This window comes from Branchiostoma floridae, chromosome 8 (assembly GCF_000003815.2).
Source record: "Branchiostoma floridae strain S238N-H82 chromosome 8, Bfl_VNyyK, whole genome shotgun sequence".
NCBI classification, from domain to species: domain Eukaryota; kingdom Metazoa; phylum Chordata; class Leptocardii; order Amphioxiformes; family Branchiostomatidae; genus Branchiostoma; species Branchiostoma floridae.
Window position 1 is genome coordinate 12,920,426 of NC_049986.1, and position 22,402 is coordinate 12,942,827.

Genomic DNA, 22,402 nt, shown 5'->3' on the forward strand with positions numbered 1-22,402 from the left:
GGTTTATTGAAAAGGAAGATATCTGGCAGCCCAATGGCTGAATTATGTATCATCTTACAGAAATCACAATCTCAATCATTGAATTAAAATTACAGAGTAACATGCGGATGAAGCAATTGAACTATAGTTTTAAAATCGTACATTCACAGATAAAATCAAGTACAAATATATATCTCTTTGCTGTTACCTGGTAATCAAACAAGGTATTTGAAGGCGACACAATCACGAATAACGCTAGGTAGAAAGAATGTATGAATACATTGTTTCCTGGTAATTGAAAGCGTCGTATTGCAGCACAAAATAAGAGGATTACATTACTCTAAAACGTCGCAGTAATTACTTTACATCGTCGTTGAGTAATCGCACAAAGTAGGGTATAGAGGAGTCCCTGTATCTGTTTGTTCTACATTTAACCAGTCTGAGTTTGTCAGAGTTTCTGGTGTTTCGTCCATGGAGCTGACCTGTCTTCTGTGGGAGCATGTCTGGGCCCAGTTTCATTGCGAATTTTCTGCACAAGTCCTCGCGCCTGTGTAGCAGCGTTTGGAGGCCGGTGCGCACCAAGGCAGCTTCATAGGTCGTGTACTGTCCGCCTAACACGGTACGGAGTGCTCTCTTCTGGATTCTTTCTAACCGGACAGTATGCTCCTTAGTGAGTCCGGGATGCCATACTGGAACGCAGTATTCTAATACGGGTCTGACATAGGACGTGTATACTTGAAGCAAGTCATCCACCGTAACGTTGAACCGTTTCAGGCTTCGAAGCATGAAGAGTCTTCCGTTGGCTTTGGAGATCATTTTTGATACCTGCGTATCCCATTTTAAGTTTGATTGTAACCATACTCCTACTAGACAGGTAACTACCACGATCTCCAGCGGAGTTCCATTGATTTTGAGAATTGGCGGGGCAGGCGGAAGCTTCATAAACGAGAATATCATGATCTTACATTTATCAGCATTCAACAGCATGTGGTTTTGACTGGCCCACAGACTAAAGTCATCGAGCTCTTCCTGCATGATGGATGGTGCATTGTGTTGTCGAGACTCTGCCAACGACAGGTCGTCAACAAATTTCCACTCACTAAGGGGTGACTCTCTAACAGCATCATCAAACACGGCCAGGAATATTAGGGGCCCAAGTAGAGTTCCCTGTGGTACTGAACAAGAAAGCGTCTGCCATGTAGAGAGTTCATTGCGATACCTGACGCGTTGTCGGCGGTCGGTCAGAAAGTTAGATATCCATGGAATCAAGCATGGTCGCGCTCCAAGCTCAAGTAATTTGGTGATGGCAATGGTATGGTCGATCCGGTCGAACGCCTTAGAAATGTCAGTCATAACGAGTGTGGTGATGTTGCCCAATCTATCAGAGTTTCCAGCCACATGGTCAGTCAAACTAACCATGTAGTGTGCAGTTGACTTTCCCTTGAGACAGCCATACTGTTGTGGGTCGAGTGAGGTCCTAATGTCTTGTAACAGCCACTGTCTTACAGGTGTCTTACACACTTCAAGTATCAAAAGATAGAGACGTTTCTTTTTCTGGCCATCTATATCATTTCATCATGACTTGTTGATGTAAAAATGTTTAAATATGCCTTTGCGGCAACAAGCGTCTACTTAGCTGCCACTTTCATTTCAATGGCTGACTTGGAGAAAACTGGGTACTTCTGGCAAAGTTCCAACATATGACCTTTCCTTCATGTAACGTTACCAACAAACTTGCCTACGAGACAAGAAACAGACGGTCATTTTGCGACTGAAGTCTGCCTGGAAACGCTCAATCTGACTGGATGATAAGCTTGCTGAACTTGTATGGCCAATAAAAGATAAGGCGCTAAGTCCTCTGGATCGCGTCAACCGAAAAATGTTGTTGTAACAACGAGCGACCTCAACACTACAGCCTCCTTTGTGGTAACCTGGACCGCGGCTTTTATGCTGTTGTGGACTTTGTAAGGGCGCGAGACATTAGCCAGTGTTTGTGTAGTCATCACCTCTGTTGTACAGTTTAACGATCCAAATCAGAGGAAATACAAACGGGAACGGAAAATATTGTCAGAAAATACAAGTACATGTACTATTAATAGCTTTCTTCGACAGATGATCTTTGATTACTTGGATTTGAATATCTTTTTTATTTTCTTAAGAAGCAGTCGAGGGCCAATTACTGAAACAAAGCGCAAAATGAACACTACCGTTCTCATCTTGTTCACAAAAGGCAGTCAGATTTGTCGAAAAAAAAAGGCCAATGGTTGTGCAGCTACATGTATAGGACTTACAGATCGTCCTTCAAGTGACTGAGAACACGGCCTTCCTTTGTCAAAGACCTCAGGTAAGCTGAAACGTTTTCTATGCTTGCACCAAGTCGCAAAGAAAAGACCCTAATAACGTTTACGTTTGGCATCAAATAACCATAAATCCGTGCCCGGAATGTTACAATCTCCTTAACCGTAGCAACGGCGCCGTATTTACTACTGGCTGGCCTGGCCTCTGGTGGGCTAACAGGTGGGTTATTCCTGTACTATTTCTCCACATGTCCTTATTGGCATATTCAAAAGTAATAGTAGCTTCTAGATATGAAAAAAAGGGAATGCTTTGACGTATGGTTTTGACAAAGTAATGTGTCCTCTGGTATCCTTAGAATAAGACACGAAGGATTTTACTAGAACAGGTGTTGCTCGCTATAGAAAACACATAACACAACAAATTACTGAAAAGCACAACAAATTACCGAAACACCTGGACATTTCAGTTTGCTCAAGCTTTTCAAAGCTTCAGCAAACTGAAATGTCCAGGTGTTTAAAATGTACCAAATGTGCGTCTACTAAGGTAGGTGGCTATGATGATATTCCTCCGTAACTTCGTGGCTGAGGTATCACTCGATGTCATGTTGGTATAAATCTAAGTTCTGTGTATCAACATAGAAGGCGATTAAGGTTGATACGTGTGGCAGTAACCGCCCTTTAATGACCCTTTCTACCCTGTGTCTATTTGAAGATTTAACAGCCAGGAGACGTTAAACAGAGCTGAGGTTGGCGGCCGCAGTGAGACGTGACTTCGTGACGGGACAACATGGGGGAGCTACAGCCGCTGCTGTCGGACGAGGGGCAGGGGAAACTTAGGGAATGGCTTGGACAGGTGAGGGTTAAATCTGTACGCATTGATCAGCACAAAAAGCTGGCAATGAGTCCTAATCACTGTGTGGTATTACAGTTTGGATATCTTATCATATAGTCTAATACCAATGCTAATGCACTGTGCTGCCAAGGATGATTGATGTTCAGTTTAAAGTACGGTAGAAGTGGGGTACTTGTCGAAGTACTAATGCTTAATCAGTCAATATATTTCTGCACGTTTCCATTACGTTACCGTATCTTGGACCTAAATTAGCACTACGTAGCACTCAAAGCACAGAAAATATGATTGTCCGTTATGGTATGTAGCATGCGCTGTAGATGTTTCTCCCATCTGACTAGTGCTATCCAGGCGCTTTCTTCATATACATTTTTGTAATTTCCACTTGGTTCCTTTTTGACAGCCTAGCGCAGAGTTCCACCTCCAGTACAAAGCCAGAACCCACGGGTTCGACCCTCAAACCTTCCACCAGCACTGCGACGGCGTCGGGCCCACCGTCTCTGTCGGGTACAACTCCTCCGGGTACGTGTTCGGCGGGTACACCGCCCTGCCCTGGGACAGCCAGGCGGGGTACCACCGCGACCCCCGCGCCTTCCTCTTCGTTCTCTACACGGGGAGAAACCAGTTCAACCCGCAGAGAGTGGACGCCATGCAGGGCAAGACGCGAGCCACCGTCCGCCATGGCTTCTCCTTCGGACCGACATTTGGGAATGACCTGATGTTCTTCAGCGGCAAGTTCACGTCAGGAAATGACCAGGACGGTTACACCAAGACTAACGGGTTCTGTACTCCGGGGGACGGGTTCTTCATGGCCAACGGGCTGCAGTTAACCGGTGGGGACTATAAGTTCAAGGACATTGAAGTATACCAGGTCACAGGTATGTTCTTTCAGAGGCTAATTTTTCTTAAAACTGTTCTACTCTGGCGCCCTTGTAACGTTATCTAACTTCACGCTTGACATGATTTTAAGTCTTGTGCTTTGTGTATCTTGTCTTGTCTTGTTTTGTCCGAAACAGAACAAATGAGGTCATCTATTGCGTCCCCAATCAACACGAGTATTAACAGGAGGGCGGTAAAACCGATGGTGCAGTTCAGAGAAGAGTCAGTAGTTGGCGTCAAGGGCAGCTGGCGGGTCCTTCCACAGTCTTCGGCGTGGCGCGAAGTCGACTGGAGTCTGCTGTAAGTCTACCTTGGTATTTCTATTTTCTCTGCCAGTGTTGTCGGCGGGGTTCCGGTAGAAATCGGATGGTAGCCAGGCTACCAATAATGCTGATGTTGATATCATAATCGTACTTTTCGATTTCATTTTAACAATGGACGGCATGCATGAAATCTACTCTACTTGCATCAACAGCTGGTTTGTCGGTTTGGTTTTTCTTATATTCAACGATTAACAGGTTTCTTGGACAGCTGAAGGAGGAGGTAGCTCAGTACCGCCCCCTACCGGAGCTGAGAATAGAGCAGGTGAACATCCTCCTGGTGGGCCCGGTGGGTGCCGGGAAATCCAGTTTCTTCAACACGGTGAACTCCGCCTTCCGGAACTACGTCACCAACCAGGCAGCTACCGGAGTGACCAATCACAGCATGACTACACAGGTACATTACCAATCGGAATTTCGTTCGTTCGTACCTTCATTCATTCATGCCTTCCTTCCTTTGTTACTTCCTTCCTACCAGGATTAACTCACTTGGCACACATCACTTTATTTCGAATTCACGCTCGCTCACTCACTCACTCACTCACTCACTCACTCACTCACTCACTCACTCACTCACTCACTCACTCACTCACTCACTCACTCACTCACTCTCTCTCTCACTCACTCATTCAGTCACTCACTCTCACTCACTCACTCACTCACTCACTCTCTCTCTCTCACTCCCTCACTCACTCACTCTCTCACTCCCTCACTCACTCACTCACTCTCTCACTCCCTCACTCACTCACTCACTCTCTCCCACCTATTCCTTCCTTCATTCGCTCACTATCAGTCCTTTCTTTATTCAATCACTCATTGATTACTCATGCACTTTACACATTTGCTCATAATCGCCCACTCACAGGTTGGTGTGTGTTGTGTGTTAGTTCCGTAGATATGACGTCCGTGCTAGCCGTGAGGGCCCGTCCCTGGGGTTCCGTCTGTGCGACACGTTAGGTCTGGAGGAGCAGCAGTCCGGGCTGGACATAGTGGACCTGCTGTACATCCTGGACGGGAACGTTCCGGACAGATATCAGGTCAGGATTCTCCAACTCTAAGTTTAGACTCTCCGGAATTTTCGACTGACTCGCTCCGTCCTCTTCAGCTGCCAGACCCCATCGCCCGGACACGTGCCTGTAGTAGTAAAGTCAACAATGAGACAAATGTCGTGGGCAGTCCATAGATCCCAGTCCAGGAGTTAGTCGAAAATTCCGGCGGGCCCCATGTTTGAGCTGAAGGAGAGTTTCTGAGTTTATGAAATATTTTACAAACTCAGATGAATTTGGTAAAAGTTTAGGTGTGTAGAAATCTTAGATACTCTTCTGTTCTAATATGGATATATGGAAAAATAATATTATGATATTAAGCTTGTTCCCAACGCCACGAAGTAGTTACTTTTATTTGTGAAGATTCTGTCACAAAACATCTACCTTTTTATATGATGATCAGATCGCCCTTCCGAGGCTACGATACCCCCCTCTCTAAATGACCGGTTTGTATAGATATGTGTATCGACGTCTGCACATAAATGTGTGACAATGTACTAACAGGACTGCATATGTTTGTACCAGTTCAACCCCCTGGTGCGCATCTCAGCAGAAACCGTACCTGGTTTCAACATGGCGCCGTCGCTAGGCGACAAGACGCACTGCGTGGTCTACGTCATGGACATCTCGGATGTGGGCAGCATGTCACGTGTTACCACGGAGAAGTTTGGCGCCATCAGAGCACAAGTCAGTCAGCGAGGTGAGGGGACGTTACTAACACCCTTTATTGAGTATTAAAAAATTTGGAATTTTCAGGAAAATTGAAGATACAAGTCCCCCTTTCTGAGGCAAATAGAAGATACAAATATCGTAGCGTGTGTCTTGGTAGAGGTACAGACAATTTAGCTAAAAGTAGATCGTTTTATCTGATAAACGAAAAGAATTTATTGTCATGATCAATGTCGTTCCTTTGTATCACAGGGATCCCGTTCGTAGTGCTGCTGACCAAGGTTGACCGCGCATGCTCACATGTTGGATCAGACCTCACCATGGTCTACCGTAGCCGGTAAGAAGAAAAGCTAAACTTAAAAGTTTCAAATTGTAGCAAACAGCTGAACACAGCGGTAAAGATCCATGTGTTACTGGCGTTTCTCTGTCTTTAAGCTCCCGTATATGTTACTAGTAGTTACATTTGCTATGTTGAGTATCGGGTAGGGAATGTGACGTAGGCCTTTATTAATAACCTATTACGAATCAACACCGAGTCTTGATCCAGAAGAAAGTGTTTGGATGAAATAACCTAAAATTTTGCATCGAATTTAAGATATGGTGAATTGTCATAATGACGGTGGCTTGTATGTTGTTGATTTTGGTTATTTTTCCTTTTTTCATCAGACACATCCAGGAGCACGTGGACCTGTTCAGCCGGACCACGGGGATCCCAAAGTCCAGTATTCTGGTCACCAAGAACTACGACACGGAGCTGGAGACCCAGCTCGCCGTGGACGTTCTCGCCCTGCACGCACTGAGGCAGATGATCCGGTACGCAGATAACTACTTAGACGATCACCTGGACCGTCACATACAGATCGTACGGGCTGACACACTATCTCCCAGGCAAGGGTCGGAAGAAGACGGGTCCCTGCCCCGCACGCCGGCTACAGAACGCGAAGACTCGCCGCAACAAGACAGACCGGGAGGGGAAAGAGCGAGCTCCGAGAACTCACCGCATCAAGATAGACCGCGAAAGGAAAAAGCGAGCTACGCAAACAAGCGGCACGTTCCGCACCCTTCCTGGGAGAAACCTGGCTCCGGCTCCCGGAGGTCACAACCACCGACTAGAACGTCCGTGACTCCTCGGACACACTCGAGCCAGCGCCCGGAAACAAAGGAGGATGATCCTCCGCGCTCAAGGAGCAGTCCACCCAAATCTAGAGCAGAGTCTACCAAGGAGGAGGAGGATCAAAGGAGACCGCCGTCAACGGCGAGCAAGAAGAGCACACCTGAAGAAAGACGCCCTGGGAGTACCACCAGTAATAAGACAACAGTGACAGGCATCGTAGGTCGATACGATCAAGGGATGTGATCGTTTTGCTCCTGACCTACGGGGAACTGTCCTTGGTGCTGACCACACGGTGACCTTCCAGTCAAGTAAATGCACGTCACAAAATTTCTGCCAATTCTTTTCAAGAGACAGAGTGACATATCATAACAGTATTTCAGAGATATCAGAAATTTCTTTCTCCCAAAGCTCTACTTGGCTTAGCTTTTTGTGCTACAATGTGATGACTACGTGCATGGATCAAAAGCGACCCCTATTAATCAACTGCATTAGTGCAGCGTCACCGTCGGTTACGGCAGCCACAGCCACAGCACTGCATTACTGCAATCAATTAATAAAAGTCGCTTTTTATTCATCAATTTCACAAACAAACAGTGGGTTATTTGGTATTGGGCCATAGATTCATGTCATGTTTCTTTTGTATTTCACCAATATGTCTGGTTGATAACATTTCCCGTGAATGGTCGCATTCTGTGGTCAACAACTGTGGTCTGTGGTCAATCTCATTTTGTGAAAGAAGAAGAGCTTGAACAAATCTTTTGGCACAGTGCTTTTTATTTACATTCTTTGTAGATTTTTTAGTCATTGCAATAAATTATTATTATTTGCATAGAAGTTTTCTACATCTCACTATTGAAATTGCATACAGTATATGTAATCATCTTGTATTCACCAGAAATACCAACATCTTTTTCATATAACACATTTCTTGCATAAAGAAAGGAAGATATTGGCATACCTGTATATTGCACTTAGTAGTTTCATCAAAGGTAATACATGTTATTAATATCAACCCTTCTTGCCTGCAGAAGGATTAAACTAAAAGTATATCAATATTAGTTTCATTCTGTACTTAACACATTTTAGGATCATTCACTTTGACAGCATATGTCAAAATTCAATGGGAGTTTTCAGAATAAAATCTTTGCTACCATGTAGCAACTGCTATCCAGCCCTGAAAACTAGCAGCCAAAATGTTGGCTGGCAAATACAGCAGCTGTTGTGTAAGACTCGAATTTCCATTCTACTTATATTAGTCATAATGTTATTCACAATCTGTAGATTAGTATGGTCCCCAACCCTCCTGAGGAGGATGGGACCAGGTGAGGTGAGGTGAGGTGAGATCAGTTGAATCCGTAGAGACTGATGCGCGTGAAGGACAGCATCTCGTAGGACGTCTGGTTGACCCGCCCTTTCTCGTACAGCATGTAGAGATACTCGCCGTCCTGCGGGTCAGACTTCAGCATGGTCATGGTGGAGTAGCCCGACGGCTGCGCCCACACCTGCAGCGCGTCCTTCCACGATGTGCCGCTGTCGTAGCTCCAACGGAGCGTCAGGTTTGACCCTGCGGAGGGAGAAGGTTTGAAATGATTCCCTCTCAACAGTATTTGAGATGTAAAGGTGTTAACAAGTAGTTCATTCCCAACATTGTGTGCTTAAGATTTGCTTTAATGTATAGTATATTAAAGAAAATAGACAGCCCTGAAACAAAGCACTTTATCTTTTTTTTTAAATACCAAATATTTTGGAGATTATTTTTCATACTTTAGAGAGTTTTCACAATGTGGTGAGTTTTGCAATTTGGTGAATTGTTGTAAGATTTCAAGTTTCTGGATAATGCTAGTTCACCACTGGACGTTACAGAAGACTAGAATTTAAACGAAACATCCATGAGGTTATCAATTTAATTAAATTGTCAAAACATATTTACCACACACCATTGTTATAGTAATACTAGAAACAGGTCTTACACACAGAAATGATCACTTCCTGGCCCATCAAAGAAACCATGACTAAAGCAAAGTCCTAAGATGTACCAGGAGACCATTGCAATGCATGTAACACCAGGATATCTTACTTGAGTTTGTGGATGCAGGGTTGCTGAAAAACATGACTCCGTTGTTGTAGTACAGTCCTGCCGCCACGGCCGGCTCGATCAGGGCCTCGTCAAACGTCAGGTGCTCCAAGGGGAAGGTCTCGCCGCCGTCAAAGCTGCGTACTTTCATCCGACAGCTGCAGTGGTAGCCGCCCTCGTTCCTGATGTTCACTTCAATGGTGCCGTCTGGGAGCTCTATTGGCTGAGGGGGTAGGAGATTGGAAGGTCTTGAGGCTTGATATCAGTCATTATGTGATGTCTATCAACCAGTGTTTTACATTTTAGTTTCGCAGAAGATTTCACTTCTTAACTTCCCTGTATGTCCCAACTAAATAAACTTACAATAAAGGAAAAAATCTTTTTCAACAAGAGGCAACATATGTAACAGCAATACAGAGTGGTCAATACTTCAATACCCACTGAGGTTGCATATATTTGCAAAGCTTTAGGATAAGGAAATAAAAGAAAAAGAGTGTTTAGGCTACTATAGATATTCTCTACAATGGTGAGTAAGTGTAAGTGTGCTTGCAGACTTTAGAGAAAACCGAAAGCAAATCTCAATCCAAGAAACATGGTAGACGTGAGTTGCTTCTGGTCTGGAGTAAGACGTGATTAGACTGTAGTGTACCTGACACTCATCAGGCATGAAGTCTCCGCCCTTCTTGTTCTGGTTGTAGGGGATTCCCCTCAGCATGCCTCCGTAGCGCCAGTTCTGCCCGTGGTCGTCACTCAGCAGACAGAACATGCCGTCCCCGCGCAGCGTGCTGTGTCCACACACGATCAGCCGGCCGACGTGGGGCTCGTACTTCTTCTACAGGGGAGGAAGGTGGATACTGATAAAAACCTTCAGTTTTATTCCAATATGTTGGACAATTTCAATGATATTTCATAAGCTAATCAATTAATACTATCTTCTTTTGAAATTGATAAATTTTTCTAGGAAAGAATAAGAAACCATAAAATACCATGCAGGAGAGAGGGAGAAGCCAACAAACAATCGCCTTTTAATAAACATTGTCTCCTTTAACTCGTACTCATTTACAGGGTTTAAACAACAACACAGCAGGTTGTTGCTAACCTGGAATGAGACCCTGCTGGCAACTTTACAAACAGCTGACACTGACTTAGTCAAGAATTGATGGTTAACAGATTGATATTAACGGAATTTTAGACAGCACAGATAATAGCTACATCAGTCTATTTTCTTTTGTGCATTTTGCTATCTATCAAATTAACAAGTTGGTACAAAATGGGAGAACTGACCTGTATTCCATAGCCTGGTCCTGGCGCAAACATCATTGTGCCGACCTGTTCAGAGATGTTCCTGGGATGACTCCATGTTTTCCCATCATCTGTACTCTCCACTAGGTACGTGGTACTCACAGTACAATGGTCATAGTGGGGACAGTGGCTACAGGGAAAAACAATCCTCATTATATGTCACTCTGCGATATCATATAAAATACACTTGTTATTCTATGGACAACATTCCACGTAACATTCAATACTTTTGTTTTGCAACAGTTAAACACCCTTTTGCCTAAAACATACTGTAAACATTGAAATCTTTGCTATGGTTTTATATTTGCAGTTTCGATGATGACTTTTACCTTGCATGACTTTTGTACTACACAAAATAACCACTTTACTGTCTGTAACTTTAGTATGATGATCTTTTTTCCTTTGACAGATGGGACACAACACATGATAATGTCGTGGTGCATAGATGTTATATGTGCAGAGGTCATATTCTCATAAGTCAGGCTATATACATAGACTATTGGCATTCTCCTCTCACCTGTACATGATGAAGACAGATCCTGTCTCATCATCCACCACAATGGCACCCAGGGAGATCCCATCATAGAAGGAACCATCATCAAGTACATAGTCCATGGGGCCCCATGTCAGGCCTGGGGACATACATGTGAAGAGGTTAGGAACTGTGGGTTCATGGGAATTAGTTAACATGCCATTAGATGTACATTTATGTACATGAACTGAGCCTTTTGGGAGCTGGCTGTGAGAAAATGAAGGTAACTTATACTATGAGAAGTAAGAATCATCGGAGATGTCATACAGGAGGAAGTGCTCTGGTAGGCTATTAAATCCTTAGCGTATGGATGACTTAGATATCTGATACCTTGAAAGTAATTGCTTTCTATACTGAGAAACAGTACTAACAGTAAGCTAAGACCTTTTTGTCAAATTAACAACCAGACATCAGATTACATTGAAAAATACAAAATGTAAGATAAAATGCTATTATCTCATCATCTAAAAAAAAGTAATATAAAAGAATATAGAATTGTTTACGAAACTAAGAGAGCACCTTTATCTGTGGATCTCCGTATTGCGAGGAACTTGGGGCCAAAGTCTGCGTATCCCTCCTTCCGAGCCTCGCACACCGCAATGAGACTGCCCTGCGGCGTGTACGACAGCAGCGGGATACGGTAGTACCCCACCCCCGCAGTCCCGGCCAACCACAGCAGCTGTTCTTCTACAACTATTGGAGCAACCTGCGGAGGCAGAAAGGTCTCATCATCATAGTTCATTATGATGATTGCAGAAATTGTAATGCATTTAATTTTTTCCATATGATTCTCATGTCTGAATTCTGCTGTCTCTGATGGTCAGATAGAGACCCTTTTAAATGGACTGATGCTGTGCAGAACAAATTGGGTAATAACAAATCCATTTGCTGGAGCAGCACACACATCCCCCAGTTAAACTGCAAGGATTTTCAAGGTGACAGAGAGTTGAAAAACTTTGTTTTGCATTGTTTCAAAAGCTTATCACGCGTTCATCACGTTTTAAATAATTAGGAACAATGAAGAACGCAAGATTGATCATAAGTCCTTGCTCTTAATTGCTCTCTCAGATGTGGTTCTGGTTTAATACTCGACATGAAACATTTAAGACAATCTATTATATAATTTCTGCAATGTTATAACGAGGCCATCAATATGACGTAACGTAACGTTAAATACTAATAAAGATTTTGCGGATGCAACAAAATCATAACTTCACATTCACTCAGATTCAAAGCCTAAAACCCAATACTGACCATTATTTCGCAACTACAATATAATAAAGACATTTTAAGATCATCTTACCACAGCAGGCTGGCTATATGACACGTGTGCGAAGCAAAATAATGAAAACAGAAGACCAAACTTGCAACATAAGTTTCTCCCTGCCATTTTGACAACTTAGGACTTTGCCTCTCACATGACTCGTGACCGCAAGTAACCCCACTGGTAACATCAGAACAACAAAAACGGAGATTAATTACAGAATAAGGAAGTAAACGATCAAGATATTCATAAATGTATTGTAAAAATTTTAAATTCATGTGATGTATTTTATTTCAACTAGAGGGTCGAGAATGATTTGACGGCCGGGAATAATTTGCTTTTGGTAGTTTTCACCATGTTATGTTTCATTCGTTTGACGGCGGTGTCTCCTTGACAACCAAAACAAAATGGAGTACACCGGTAGCAGTTACGAGGGAGATTTCCACAATGGACGGTAAATTAACTACCATATTCACATATAACTAGATTAGACAATATCGATGTTTCATATCAAACTTTTGGGAAGAAAAGTATGTCTTTATTTCTCAGTTTAGCGGACCAAAATGGTATTTTAAGCGAAGTGGGGAGGGGGCGAAGAAGAGACCCTTGTTTTGGTACCTCCATGATTAGCCGTGAAACACTCCTCCTTCGAGCTATACTATTTACTATATATAGTGCTAGTATAGCTCGAAGGAGGAGTGTTTCACGGCTATTTGAGACTTGTACGAAGCAAGTGATACGATGTTGTTGTTGATTTCCTCCCCAGGATGGAAGGGAAGGGCACGTATAACTTCCCGACCGGTACGCGGTATGACGGCGAGATGAAGGACGGCACGTTCCACGGGAAAGGTACGCTGTTCTTCCCGAACGGCAGCAAGTACGAGGGAGAGTGGGAAAATGGCATTGCCAACAAGGTGGGTCAGTCCTTTGTTTCTAGAATGGCCTATTGACAGGATCACTTTTGACCTAAATGTTGTTGTTGTGTACATGTCTTTGAACCTTTTTAAGTCTGTCGGTTCATGGTCCCATGTGCTTTCCTTCCATCTCCCCCCTCTCGCTGTGCTTCCTTCTCATGTGCTTGTCCAATAAGCCCTTTCATAGAGGTTAGAACGCTTGTGCGGTGACAGGAATTCTTGGTATATAATGTCTTCTTTTGATGTTATTTTTTAACTATCTATTCAATACATACTTACATCATCACCCCTTCTCTTATCTGCTTTAATGTATCACTTTCATGATAGATCTCATTTAGTTGTATCTTACGGCCTTCACGAAGTTGTTTACAAGGTGTTAACATTGGTGTTTTCATTGGTGTCCTTCCAGGGTAAGTACACCTTTGCGGATGGTCTGGAGTATGACGATGAGGAGTGGCTGTACTGTGACGGGTACGACAGACGATTTTACACAGAGATCTGTAACGGACTGAAGCCTGCAGGTAACATACAAACCCAACACAGACTACTGTAAATTCACTTACTTTTGCAGTGGTTCTATTTTCTGGTAGGAGGGAAAAAGACTTTTTGCTATGTTGTAAATCCATGGTTGTGCAGTTTTGTAGTCATACAAAGGAGACAAGTTACCTGTGCTGGAATTTGCAGGAGAGTAACAACCACAAAAAATGAAACCACTATGACAGTTTCACAATTTACAGTAGTTTTATTGAAAACCTTAATGGACAGATAAGGTCTAGTGGTTAGGATTTGGCGCTCTCACCGCCAAGGCCCGGGTTTGATTCCCGGTGTGGGAACCAATGAATTCAGAGGGGCGAGTAAGAACAGAAAGAAACAAACATGCCGCCACCCGAGATTGAACCCGGGGTGGCAGATTACAAATCCAACGTGCAAACCACAACACCAAAAGCTCTAGAGCCGTTGGCCATGGCGTGGTCAGTTTGGCAGCACTTAAACCCGACTCTTACAGAAACTGTGTTTTCATATGTGAGCATTTTGCAATTATAGAAAGCTTACAATGCTGTTTTTAAAACAGAAAACTTGTATAATGTTTCATCCCATTTTCTTCTGTTCTTCCACGACAGGTCGTTCCCAGTTAACCAACAGAGTACCCCCCAGGGAGATCCCAGAGGGCTGCTATGACTGTGGAGATGGATTTTACAACCCCAAGACTAGAGTAGTGGTGGATTACAATCACAAGTTCCTCAGAAATGCTGGTAAGAAATTAGTATATGACCTAAGACAGTCTTCCATGTTTTATGAAGGCCTGTTGAACATTTCCTTAATCTGTTTCCCAGTTTCAAAGGCATTGAAACCATTTCAGAATCTATGTTATCATTAATTCAGACCAGAGATGTTTTCTTTTTCACCTAATCTAACAGATATACAATATTTGCTGACTTTCAGATGATGATGAACATGACTGGATTGTCAAGACGTGCAGAAAAGGTTGGGACGAGATAGTTGGATATCAGCCCAAGATGGATGCATAGGATAAAACTTCCTTCACTTACAGTTAGACAAAAAAGACATTTACCAGTTTGTGATGGTGAGATAAAGTTTGCAGGAGCAAAAAAACAAGATTAAAGATATCTATCATACACTGGTAATTGAAGTCTTTGTAACATATGGGCTATGTTAGGCCAGGAAGTGAGAATCTGTGCAGTTTTTATTATCATTAAAGTGCTTGTATATTGCTTGTTATCACATAACTTTTGTGATGTTATGCATATGTGTGAAGTCTTTAAACCAAAACCCTGAATATCATGCTAGGTCATCATTGACCTGTTTGCTTACTTTCTACACAACCTACAAACTTAATGCTGTGTTAAAGTTCATCAATACATTAGCAAAGATGAAGCAAATCACAAATCTAGTTCCACCAAGTTTTATTTCTGACGTCAAATATTCTGAACATACTTCTACATTTTCTCAAACACGTTTCTTGATTGAAATGTAGAATATCATCACTCACAACATGAACAAAGATTGTATATTTGTGTAAGATTATATGGATATTCTGTGTTTAAAAATACATTTTATCATTCAGCAAAATTGCTTCCATTGTACAGCTCTGTAGATAAATATATATTAGACAATTTCATATATTATAATTTGTCATTTTCTTTTCAATTTCTTTTAGCAGTTACACTCAGATTCAAGATTTAGTTTTTCATAATCAATTTTCTAGCACTTCAAATTTACCACAGACTGTATAAGCTGAACTACACAGGACAGAAACAAGAGGATGATACTGGCCCCTAAGTTAGGTGTACCACTTGGTTCAAGACCTGATCCTGGCACTTCTAACTCTTGACAGGTATAAGTGAGTGAACTATACACCATGTTGTCTGGACACTCGCATGCCCTTTGCTGGGGGTCGTATCTGGCATTTGCAGGACAGCCAGAGAAACTGAACGCAGTCACAAAGCTCTTTGGTTCGTTGATGGTGTCCATGAGTTCACGTCGTGTACGGGGAAGGGCCAGGGCTGTTTCCGATGGATGAAAGTCCTCAGGTCCCAACACCTTGTTCATGATGAACTAAAGAGGGACGGACCACCAGTAAATTAGAAGGTCTGTTACCAGTACTGCAGGATGTTATAAAGCCAAGATGGGACTATTGTCCAAGCAGAGCTTAGAGAGGAGATCAATACCTTCTAATTTGCACCCATACTGCTGTCAGCGTGAAAAAAGGAAAAAGAAAGCTGTCAGAAACCAGGTACCAATCAGAAGAGAGATTATCTCTCCTGCAACTTCTGCTTGAAAAATTGTATAGGACTTAGTTAATGATGAATCTGACTAGAACGGACAGGAATTTGAAGGATAGATTGGGTCAGATTTTCATGCCCCCAAGCATCTCCAAACACATCATAGTTTTTAACAGGGGAGAGTGTGTTGAAGAACTAGTACATACTTGTTTTCCTGGTAGTGCTCTCCTTCTCCTGGCCCCTTCCTTCGCCACCAGGTAGAAGACCGTAGTGATGGTGTACTGGGCAGACTGTGCTGACAGGGCCAGGTTGGTGAACTGGGACCGGTGGACTGGGGTGGGGTTCTCAGCACTCTCGTGGACATAGCCCTAGCACAAACCAATATTGCTTTTATGTTATTAGGCTCAATATAATGATCAAACAAATAGACACCAAAATTAGCCCGGTATCACATGACAATAAAATAATACAAGGTTAAATCTTTACAGGATTTCGTAATACAGTTAACTTTGTTCCGAGTACAAAATAAGGCTCAATGAATGGCACAACTATTTCTAACGTTACAGCTATTCTCAACATTACAGACATGAACAGTACCCTAATGGGTCAGAGGTGTCGAAATTCGAAAATGATCTCTATACAAAGGTCGAACTTGTTTACTACAGTGCAGATAATGGTATATGTATTAAGAGGTGAACTTCTCATCGCCCATAACAAAATATGTCAAATTTTCGACTTTTAGCTAACCTGTGAATATAGCGGCTGTTCGTAGTCCGATAGAAAGTCGTCATGGCGCCAAGTAGTGCCGTTATATTCGAACACCAGATGAGGCTCCTTCCAGGCAACGTAACGATCATCTGGGGTCGCCACTAAACACCCCTGTAGGTAACAGATAAAGATATGCAAAGGTAAAGATATGCAAAGCTGAACTCGAACGTAAACACACTACTATTTGAATAAGATAAAGGCAAGCAGAGCGAGTTACATTGCGACTAACGACCGAAGGACAGCAAGTTGATTTGTTAAGAAGGTAGATTCTAAAGATGTCAGGAGGAAAAAAGGATCAGTATACATGAATTTCGGAATTTATTGTTCTTACCGCTGGGTGCTCTGTGACGTTCCCGATGCAGACCATGAACAGCGTGAGCTCCAGCTCGTAGTCCACGCGCAGGAAGGCCGGGGAAAACTTCACCTCCATGGTCACGTTCTCAAGGTGCGCCACCCCGCGGCGGCCGTTCACACTCACATCTTCGTTGTCAGAGCCTGAAGTTGGTTTGCATCGAGATACAGAAATTCAGATAGGGATCGCCATCAAGTACATCACTATATATCTACCAAAAATGTTGTTAATGTCAATTTTGGTGCTACATCCGAAGACTTTCCTAAGCAAATAAACAGCTCTGTCCTTGGTGCTGAAAGCCGTCCATACACCCAACATCTTCGTGTGCGCACAAGCAAACCTTCCTACCGGTCTGTCCTTGGTACTGAATACCATCCTGATGATTAGAAAAGGCACGGTATATAACAACGTTAGAGATAGATATAGCCCAAAACACTCCCTATGTATAGTCTACACATACAGTAGTTATAGGCATTGTGTTGGAGTCCATAATTCTAAGCCATGACATCACCCCATTCACCCTGAATGCGTTGAGTGATAATACATTGTTGACAAGCCCGGTACATATTTCCCTTTGAAAACAGAGTTAGACTAGCCACAAACTCACCAACCATCCTGTGCAGGTGCAGAGTGATGGCGTCAGCCTCAGCGTCCGTTAGCTCTACTGTGGTCTGGATGGTGATCTCCGCCGACACCTTGGTGGAAGGGACGGCATCTTTGGTGCACAGGGTCCTGTTGACGTTGCCATTGGTTACCGCGCATGTGTACGAGTCGTACATGAAGGAGAAGTCACCTGTGGCGTCCACCGGCTGTCCGTCTATTAGTGACGTCGTGTCAATGTCCAGGATGAAAATGAAATCCCACACCTTGGAATTTAAGAAAAACAAACAAACAAACACATAAACAAATTATGATAAATGTTAAGGTTTTAAGATAAGTGAAACTCCCTTTGGTCGGAGCTACTGCAATCATTACAAAACATTTAGAGTGAACATACATAACAAGAAATCAACACCAGTAAGGCCTATGTCACATTTCCAAACGGGGCCTGGTCGGACAGCTTTCGGGAATGAAAAGTATTATATAAAAGTCACCAAACTACCCAAGACGTCAAGAGAATAGTTGTGGGCATTATTTGTGTAAATTTTTACGTATACATTTCTATTTTTCATTTCCACAAACTGCCCGGCCGGCATCGGTTTGAAAATGTGACGTTATCCGTACACGTATTTGCAACCAGTGTATACCCTTATACGCGAATATGCGAAGTGCCACACCATGTACCTGATGACACTGAAGCCCGCCGTCTATGTAGTGCGGGATGAGCTGACATGACGGCGTCTGTTCCGGCTCCACGGGCGGGGCTGACACCACCTCCCGCAGCCCGTTAGCCGGGTTCTGCGCGGTGTAGTTCGCGCTGGCGTTCACGTACACACTCATCTGGGTGTTGGAGTCCGTGATGGTGATGAACCGGAGATCTAGCCGGGCCTGAAAAAATATTTGGTAGCAATTTTTTATCGTTGAATCTACACATCAGACTGCCGCATCGTACTGTATACATAGCTATGACGACACGGGACGAAAATCCATACCTTTCTCCATTTTTAGAGAGATGCTCTTTGTGTTCTAAAAATCTACAGATAGACACATACAGACATCCATACTCTTGACAATTGCAAATGCAAGAAACGGTTGTGTTTTCCCCAATGTAAACACACAACACCATCAAATTATTACAAATATGGGTTTATTCATTTATCAATGAGGGATCTGTGCTTTTATCATATTATATTTTGATAACACTTAACTTTTAAAACAATAACACGGCTGCATTTGTGCTTCATTTCAAACAAGATATCTCAAAGTTTGGTTTGACCTTTGACCAGTCGGGGTCGCCGTTGACGTCATACACAGTGCTGACGATGGCGTATTCGAACACTGGTCGGAGCAGGCCGGACGAGCTGATGATGACTTTGGCCAGCGCCGTCCGGTACAGCCGCCAGATCAGGTCTATGTGGCTCTGCACGAAGGAGATTCCTGAAAAGACACCACATCTTTAACCTTGGAATTTGAAGACTTGCGCATGATCACAAGAGTGAAGTACGTGAACATCTTGAAGTCAGGACGCTGGCGTGAAAGCTAAAGAAGGTACCCGGGCCTGTAAATGCATATCATCTCATACTGCACTGTTTCTACTGTTTCACACTACAACCACGGAATTATCCAACAGGGCATCTTCGGACCGGTACTCAGGGTGAATCACTCAATGTGAATATATGTACAATGTACTCAAGGTGAATACTAAAGATAACGTTACATACAACACTATGAATCCGTTTATCAATTGGAACACTAACCACGGAATTATCCAACAGGGCATAGCTACAGACAGGTAATAAGGATCGGTATTAGAATTAACTCAATGTGAATACTCTAGATGAATACAGCACTAGGAATCCGTGTATCAATCGGAATAACTGATGTAACTACATTGATACCGACTTTTCTACAAGCTTTGAAGGAAGCACGCATTACCTTTCTGTGGTCTATAATAGTCCTTTGGCCTGACGTTGACAACATAAAGCCTTGTACGGAACTCTACTTCATCTTCTGTTGACGTCATGTTCCAGACTGATTCGTTACTACCCTGACTCTTACAGCCCAGGAGAGTCTTCAGCGGGCCCGAGTACGCCACCTCGTCTGCACGTCTGGAGGCTGCGTGGCAGAACAAGATGTCGTTCAGGGTTTTGTCAGGTTTGTCATCCGTTTGGGAGAACTTGTCTTTTAGTGACAGCTTTCTCTTATCAGATGACTTCTAAACAAGCTAGCTCCCATACTAAGTGTTGATGACAACAAAGGAACTTCTGATTCTATGTTAGTGTTTCGATGAACGCAAAACGTATATGAAATGTATATGAAAGCTATTGCAGATCGTTTGAATTTAGCATTATCAAGAGAAAATCCTGACTAGATCTTTAGCTAAAAATATCAACAGGACAATGTAATAATGATTGATGGAGTAAGAGAAGAAAGTAACGTAGGCAAGGCGAAGAAAGGAAAGATGACGGTTTTTATCCCTTTTAAATTCTGACCGTTGCCTAGGGTTCCCCTGGTGTAGCTGTTGAATAGATCCTTCCCGCCCGTCCCAGTCAGGGATTGGAAGCCTGTGTCGTTCAGGAAGGTGTAGAACTCTGCAGACGTGTGCACACTGGAACACTCACCCGTCTGGTTCGACCACAACCAACCTGCCAGGCAGGAGAGAAAAAATCTGTCTATTTTGTGAGGGAAATTTAGGTCTGTTTTCATATTGAAAATCATTTCTATCTGTTTATCGAAGTCAAGTACACGGTCTAACAACCGCTTAAGTTGATCCAGTGCTGCCGTTTTGTTTAGTATCTAAACAATGTTTCGGCTCGACATTCCTATTTGTAAACGATACAATCCCAAGCTGTTTTAAATCACCTTCGAGAATCTAATAGCTAATCCAAGAAATAGCTTGGAACGAACCGACTTGAGGCCGTTTGAAACCAATTTGGAGCCTGCATGCTCACAAATCAAATCAAATTGACTACCAAATCGATTTAGACCGATGTGCTTTTTACAACATGATCGGGACCTAAATATATGACGTCCTAATCAAATTATTTCCTCAGATGTGAAGGGAAAGAGCACGTAAATTTAACTCGTTCACATCTTGGACTAACAAACGGAAACACGGGCTAGCCGCAAGGTAAACGAGTATCTGTTGCCTCAGACTGTCGACTACAACAGTACCGTCTTCCACGGGCCACTGCTCGTTGGCGTTGTGCATGTAAGGTTGGAAGTCCAGGATCCACGCCTCTAGTTCCCCCGGCGTGTCCTCCACGTTCAGCTTCAGATCCACCTGCCCGTCCACCACGGCCCACTCCTTCACTGTCACCTGGCCCATGTTAGCGAACCTGCAATAGACGGACCATGGCAGTACTGTCCATCACAATCAGTAGTTCGACCAATCAAAATTAGGCAATTTACGGCTTGACCAATCAAAAGTAAGGTAATTAATGGTTCGACCAATGAGCGCATTGCTGCATGGTGCGTTCTTTAATACTCAGGAGAATATTTGTCTGTCACCCTACCCTCAACACAAGAAACGTACCAAGCGCCGCAAAAAGACATGTAAAGCATGTCAGAATCACATAGATGATTTGAGACTGCATGCAGCGTGTCGTGGCGAGTGTTTTTCCGCCATCTTAGATTATACTTCATCGACGCATTTTCTTTTGTCAAGTTCTGACCGATTTCGACAACACAGAAATGTGTGATCTAGATAAAATGGCCTCAAGTAGCGAATTCTATTTTCTGAAATGGCACGAACTTAGTGTTTCGTATTCTTACTGGAGTATGTAGAATCGAAGGAAATGTTAATAACACGTGCAGCACATATATACCTGTTATCTGCATTGTCCGTGGAGATGTCAGAGCCGAAGCGCGCCTCTGCATTGTGGATGAACATGTCCCCGTGCAAGAGGAACAGCGCTGCAGCCATGTAACAGTACATGGTGCACGGACGTCTGTCACCCGGACTGCCCGCTCTTCAACACGGCGGCTTCTGTCTCCGTATTTTGTGCACTCACCTCATTTGACCTGGTGACACACCTTTACCGTACAGGTGTGCCCGTCCAATATCCATATTCATGTGGGTGGTTGCAATGTGATTGGATCTTGTATTTAACATATTCATCCCTAAAGCTATAAAGAAATTTTGCCACAGGTTTTACAAAGCGGAAGAATTCCTTGCCGCCTTTGCTGCACGTTTGGTACCAGAAAGTATTAGAAATAGCCAGATTGTTCAGAAAGTCGTCATGTAACCTTCCCAATGAATGGGAACTACTCCTTTATACACAATCGTTTGAATTCTTGTAACGTTATCCTTAATGGCTTTCTAGTCGCCTGCTTATGGTCATATTTGTTCATTCAGATCGTAACAGTTAGTGCATTTCCATTGATTCAGGGTTGATAGCGCTGGCGTTTTGAATGATATTGCGACTTTCCCCTGTACCACAAGTCTATCAAGATCATATCATTACGCCAATGCGGTATAGAATTTTGTAATACCTCAAAGTAATCTTGTGTTTTAAAACATTTAAACTTTGTTATTTTGTATCAGTAGCGTCACGGGGTAGGCAAGTATATATAGTAGGCGATTTTGATGTGTAGCTTCAGACCAGAGAATAAGTTATACAAATAAACTCCAGCGAAATCCACCTGTGTGGTTTAACGGTTGCAAAAGTGGAAGCATCCACTAAGATCTATGTTAGT

General features: G+C 43.1%; 4 protein-coding genes across 6 annotated transcripts; 2 read left to right on the forward strand and 2 right to left on the reverse strand.

Annotated features, from left to right (window-relative positions):
• The first annotated feature begins 1,706 nt into the window (after positions 1-1,706).
• On the forward strand, positions 1,707-7,496 carry LOC118421699. Of its 3 annotated transcripts, none has more exons than XM_035829161.1 (9): positions 1,707-2,496; positions 2,989-3,129; positions 3,530-4,004; positions 4,143-4,305; positions 4,524-4,722; positions 5,213-5,362; positions 5,897-6,071; positions 6,293-6,377; positions 6,707-7,496. In XM_035829161.1, the coding sequence occupies exons 2-9, from the start codon at positions 3,064-3,066 to the stop codon at positions 7,395-7,397; spliced, it is 2,004 nt and encodes a 667-aa protein (XP_035685054.1). In that variant the 5' UTR covers positions 1,707-2,496; positions 2,989-3,063; the 3' UTR covers positions 7,398-7,496. The 3 variants fall into 3 exon arrangements, with proteins under 3 accessions (XP_035685054.1, XP_035685056.1, XP_035685055.1); XM_035829163.1 differs by having other exon boundaries at positions 1,707-2,323; XM_035829162.1 differs by lacking the exon at positions 1,707-2,496 and having other exon boundaries at positions 2,510-3,129.
• A 727-nt stretch (positions 7,497-8,223) lies between these two features.
• On the reverse strand, positions 8,224-12,506 carry LOC118421704 (sialidase-1-like). Its single transcript, XM_035829170.1, has 7 exons — positions 12,366-12,506; positions 11,582-11,768; positions 11,048-11,162; positions 10,513-10,660; positions 9,878-10,060; positions 9,232-9,451; positions 8,224-8,718 (listed from the first exon to the last, which is right to left on the reverse strand). Exons 1-7 carry the CDS (start codon positions 12,450-12,452, stop codon positions 8,498-8,500), a joined length of 1,161 nt encoding a protein of 386 aa, XP_035685063.1. The 5' UTR covers positions 12,453-12,506; the 3' UTR covers positions 8,224-8,497.
• A 180-nt stretch (positions 12,507-12,686) lies between these two features.
• LOC118421702 (MORN repeat-containing protein 5-like) lies at positions 12,687-15,130 on the forward strand. The gene is made up of 5 exons (XM_035829169.1): positions 12,687-12,780; positions 13,093-13,240; positions 13,650-13,761; positions 14,362-14,493; positions 14,684-15,130. The coding sequence occupies exons 1-5, from the start codon at positions 12,734-12,736 to the stop codon at positions 14,767-14,769; spliced, it is 525 nt and encodes a 174-aa protein (XP_035685062.1). The 5' UTR covers positions 12,687-12,733; the 3' UTR covers positions 14,770-15,130.
• Positions 15,131-15,408: 278 nt separating this feature from the next.
• Positions 15,409-21,718, reverse strand: LOC118421698. The gene is made up of 11 exons (XM_035829160.1): positions 21,532-21,718; positions 20,879-21,042; positions 20,197-20,349; positions 19,640-19,819; positions 18,981-19,141; positions 18,389-18,592; positions 17,712-17,970; positions 17,084-17,247; positions 16,732-16,863; positions 16,191-16,352; positions 15,409-15,817 (listed from the first exon to the last, which is right to left on the reverse strand). The coding sequence occupies exons 1-11, from the start codon at positions 21,639-21,641 to the stop codon at positions 15,464-15,466; spliced, it is 2,043 nt and encodes a 680-aa protein (XP_035685053.1). The 5' UTR covers positions 21,642-21,718; the 3' UTR covers positions 15,409-15,463.
• Between the last annotated feature and the right edge of the window lie 684 nt (positions 21,719-22,402).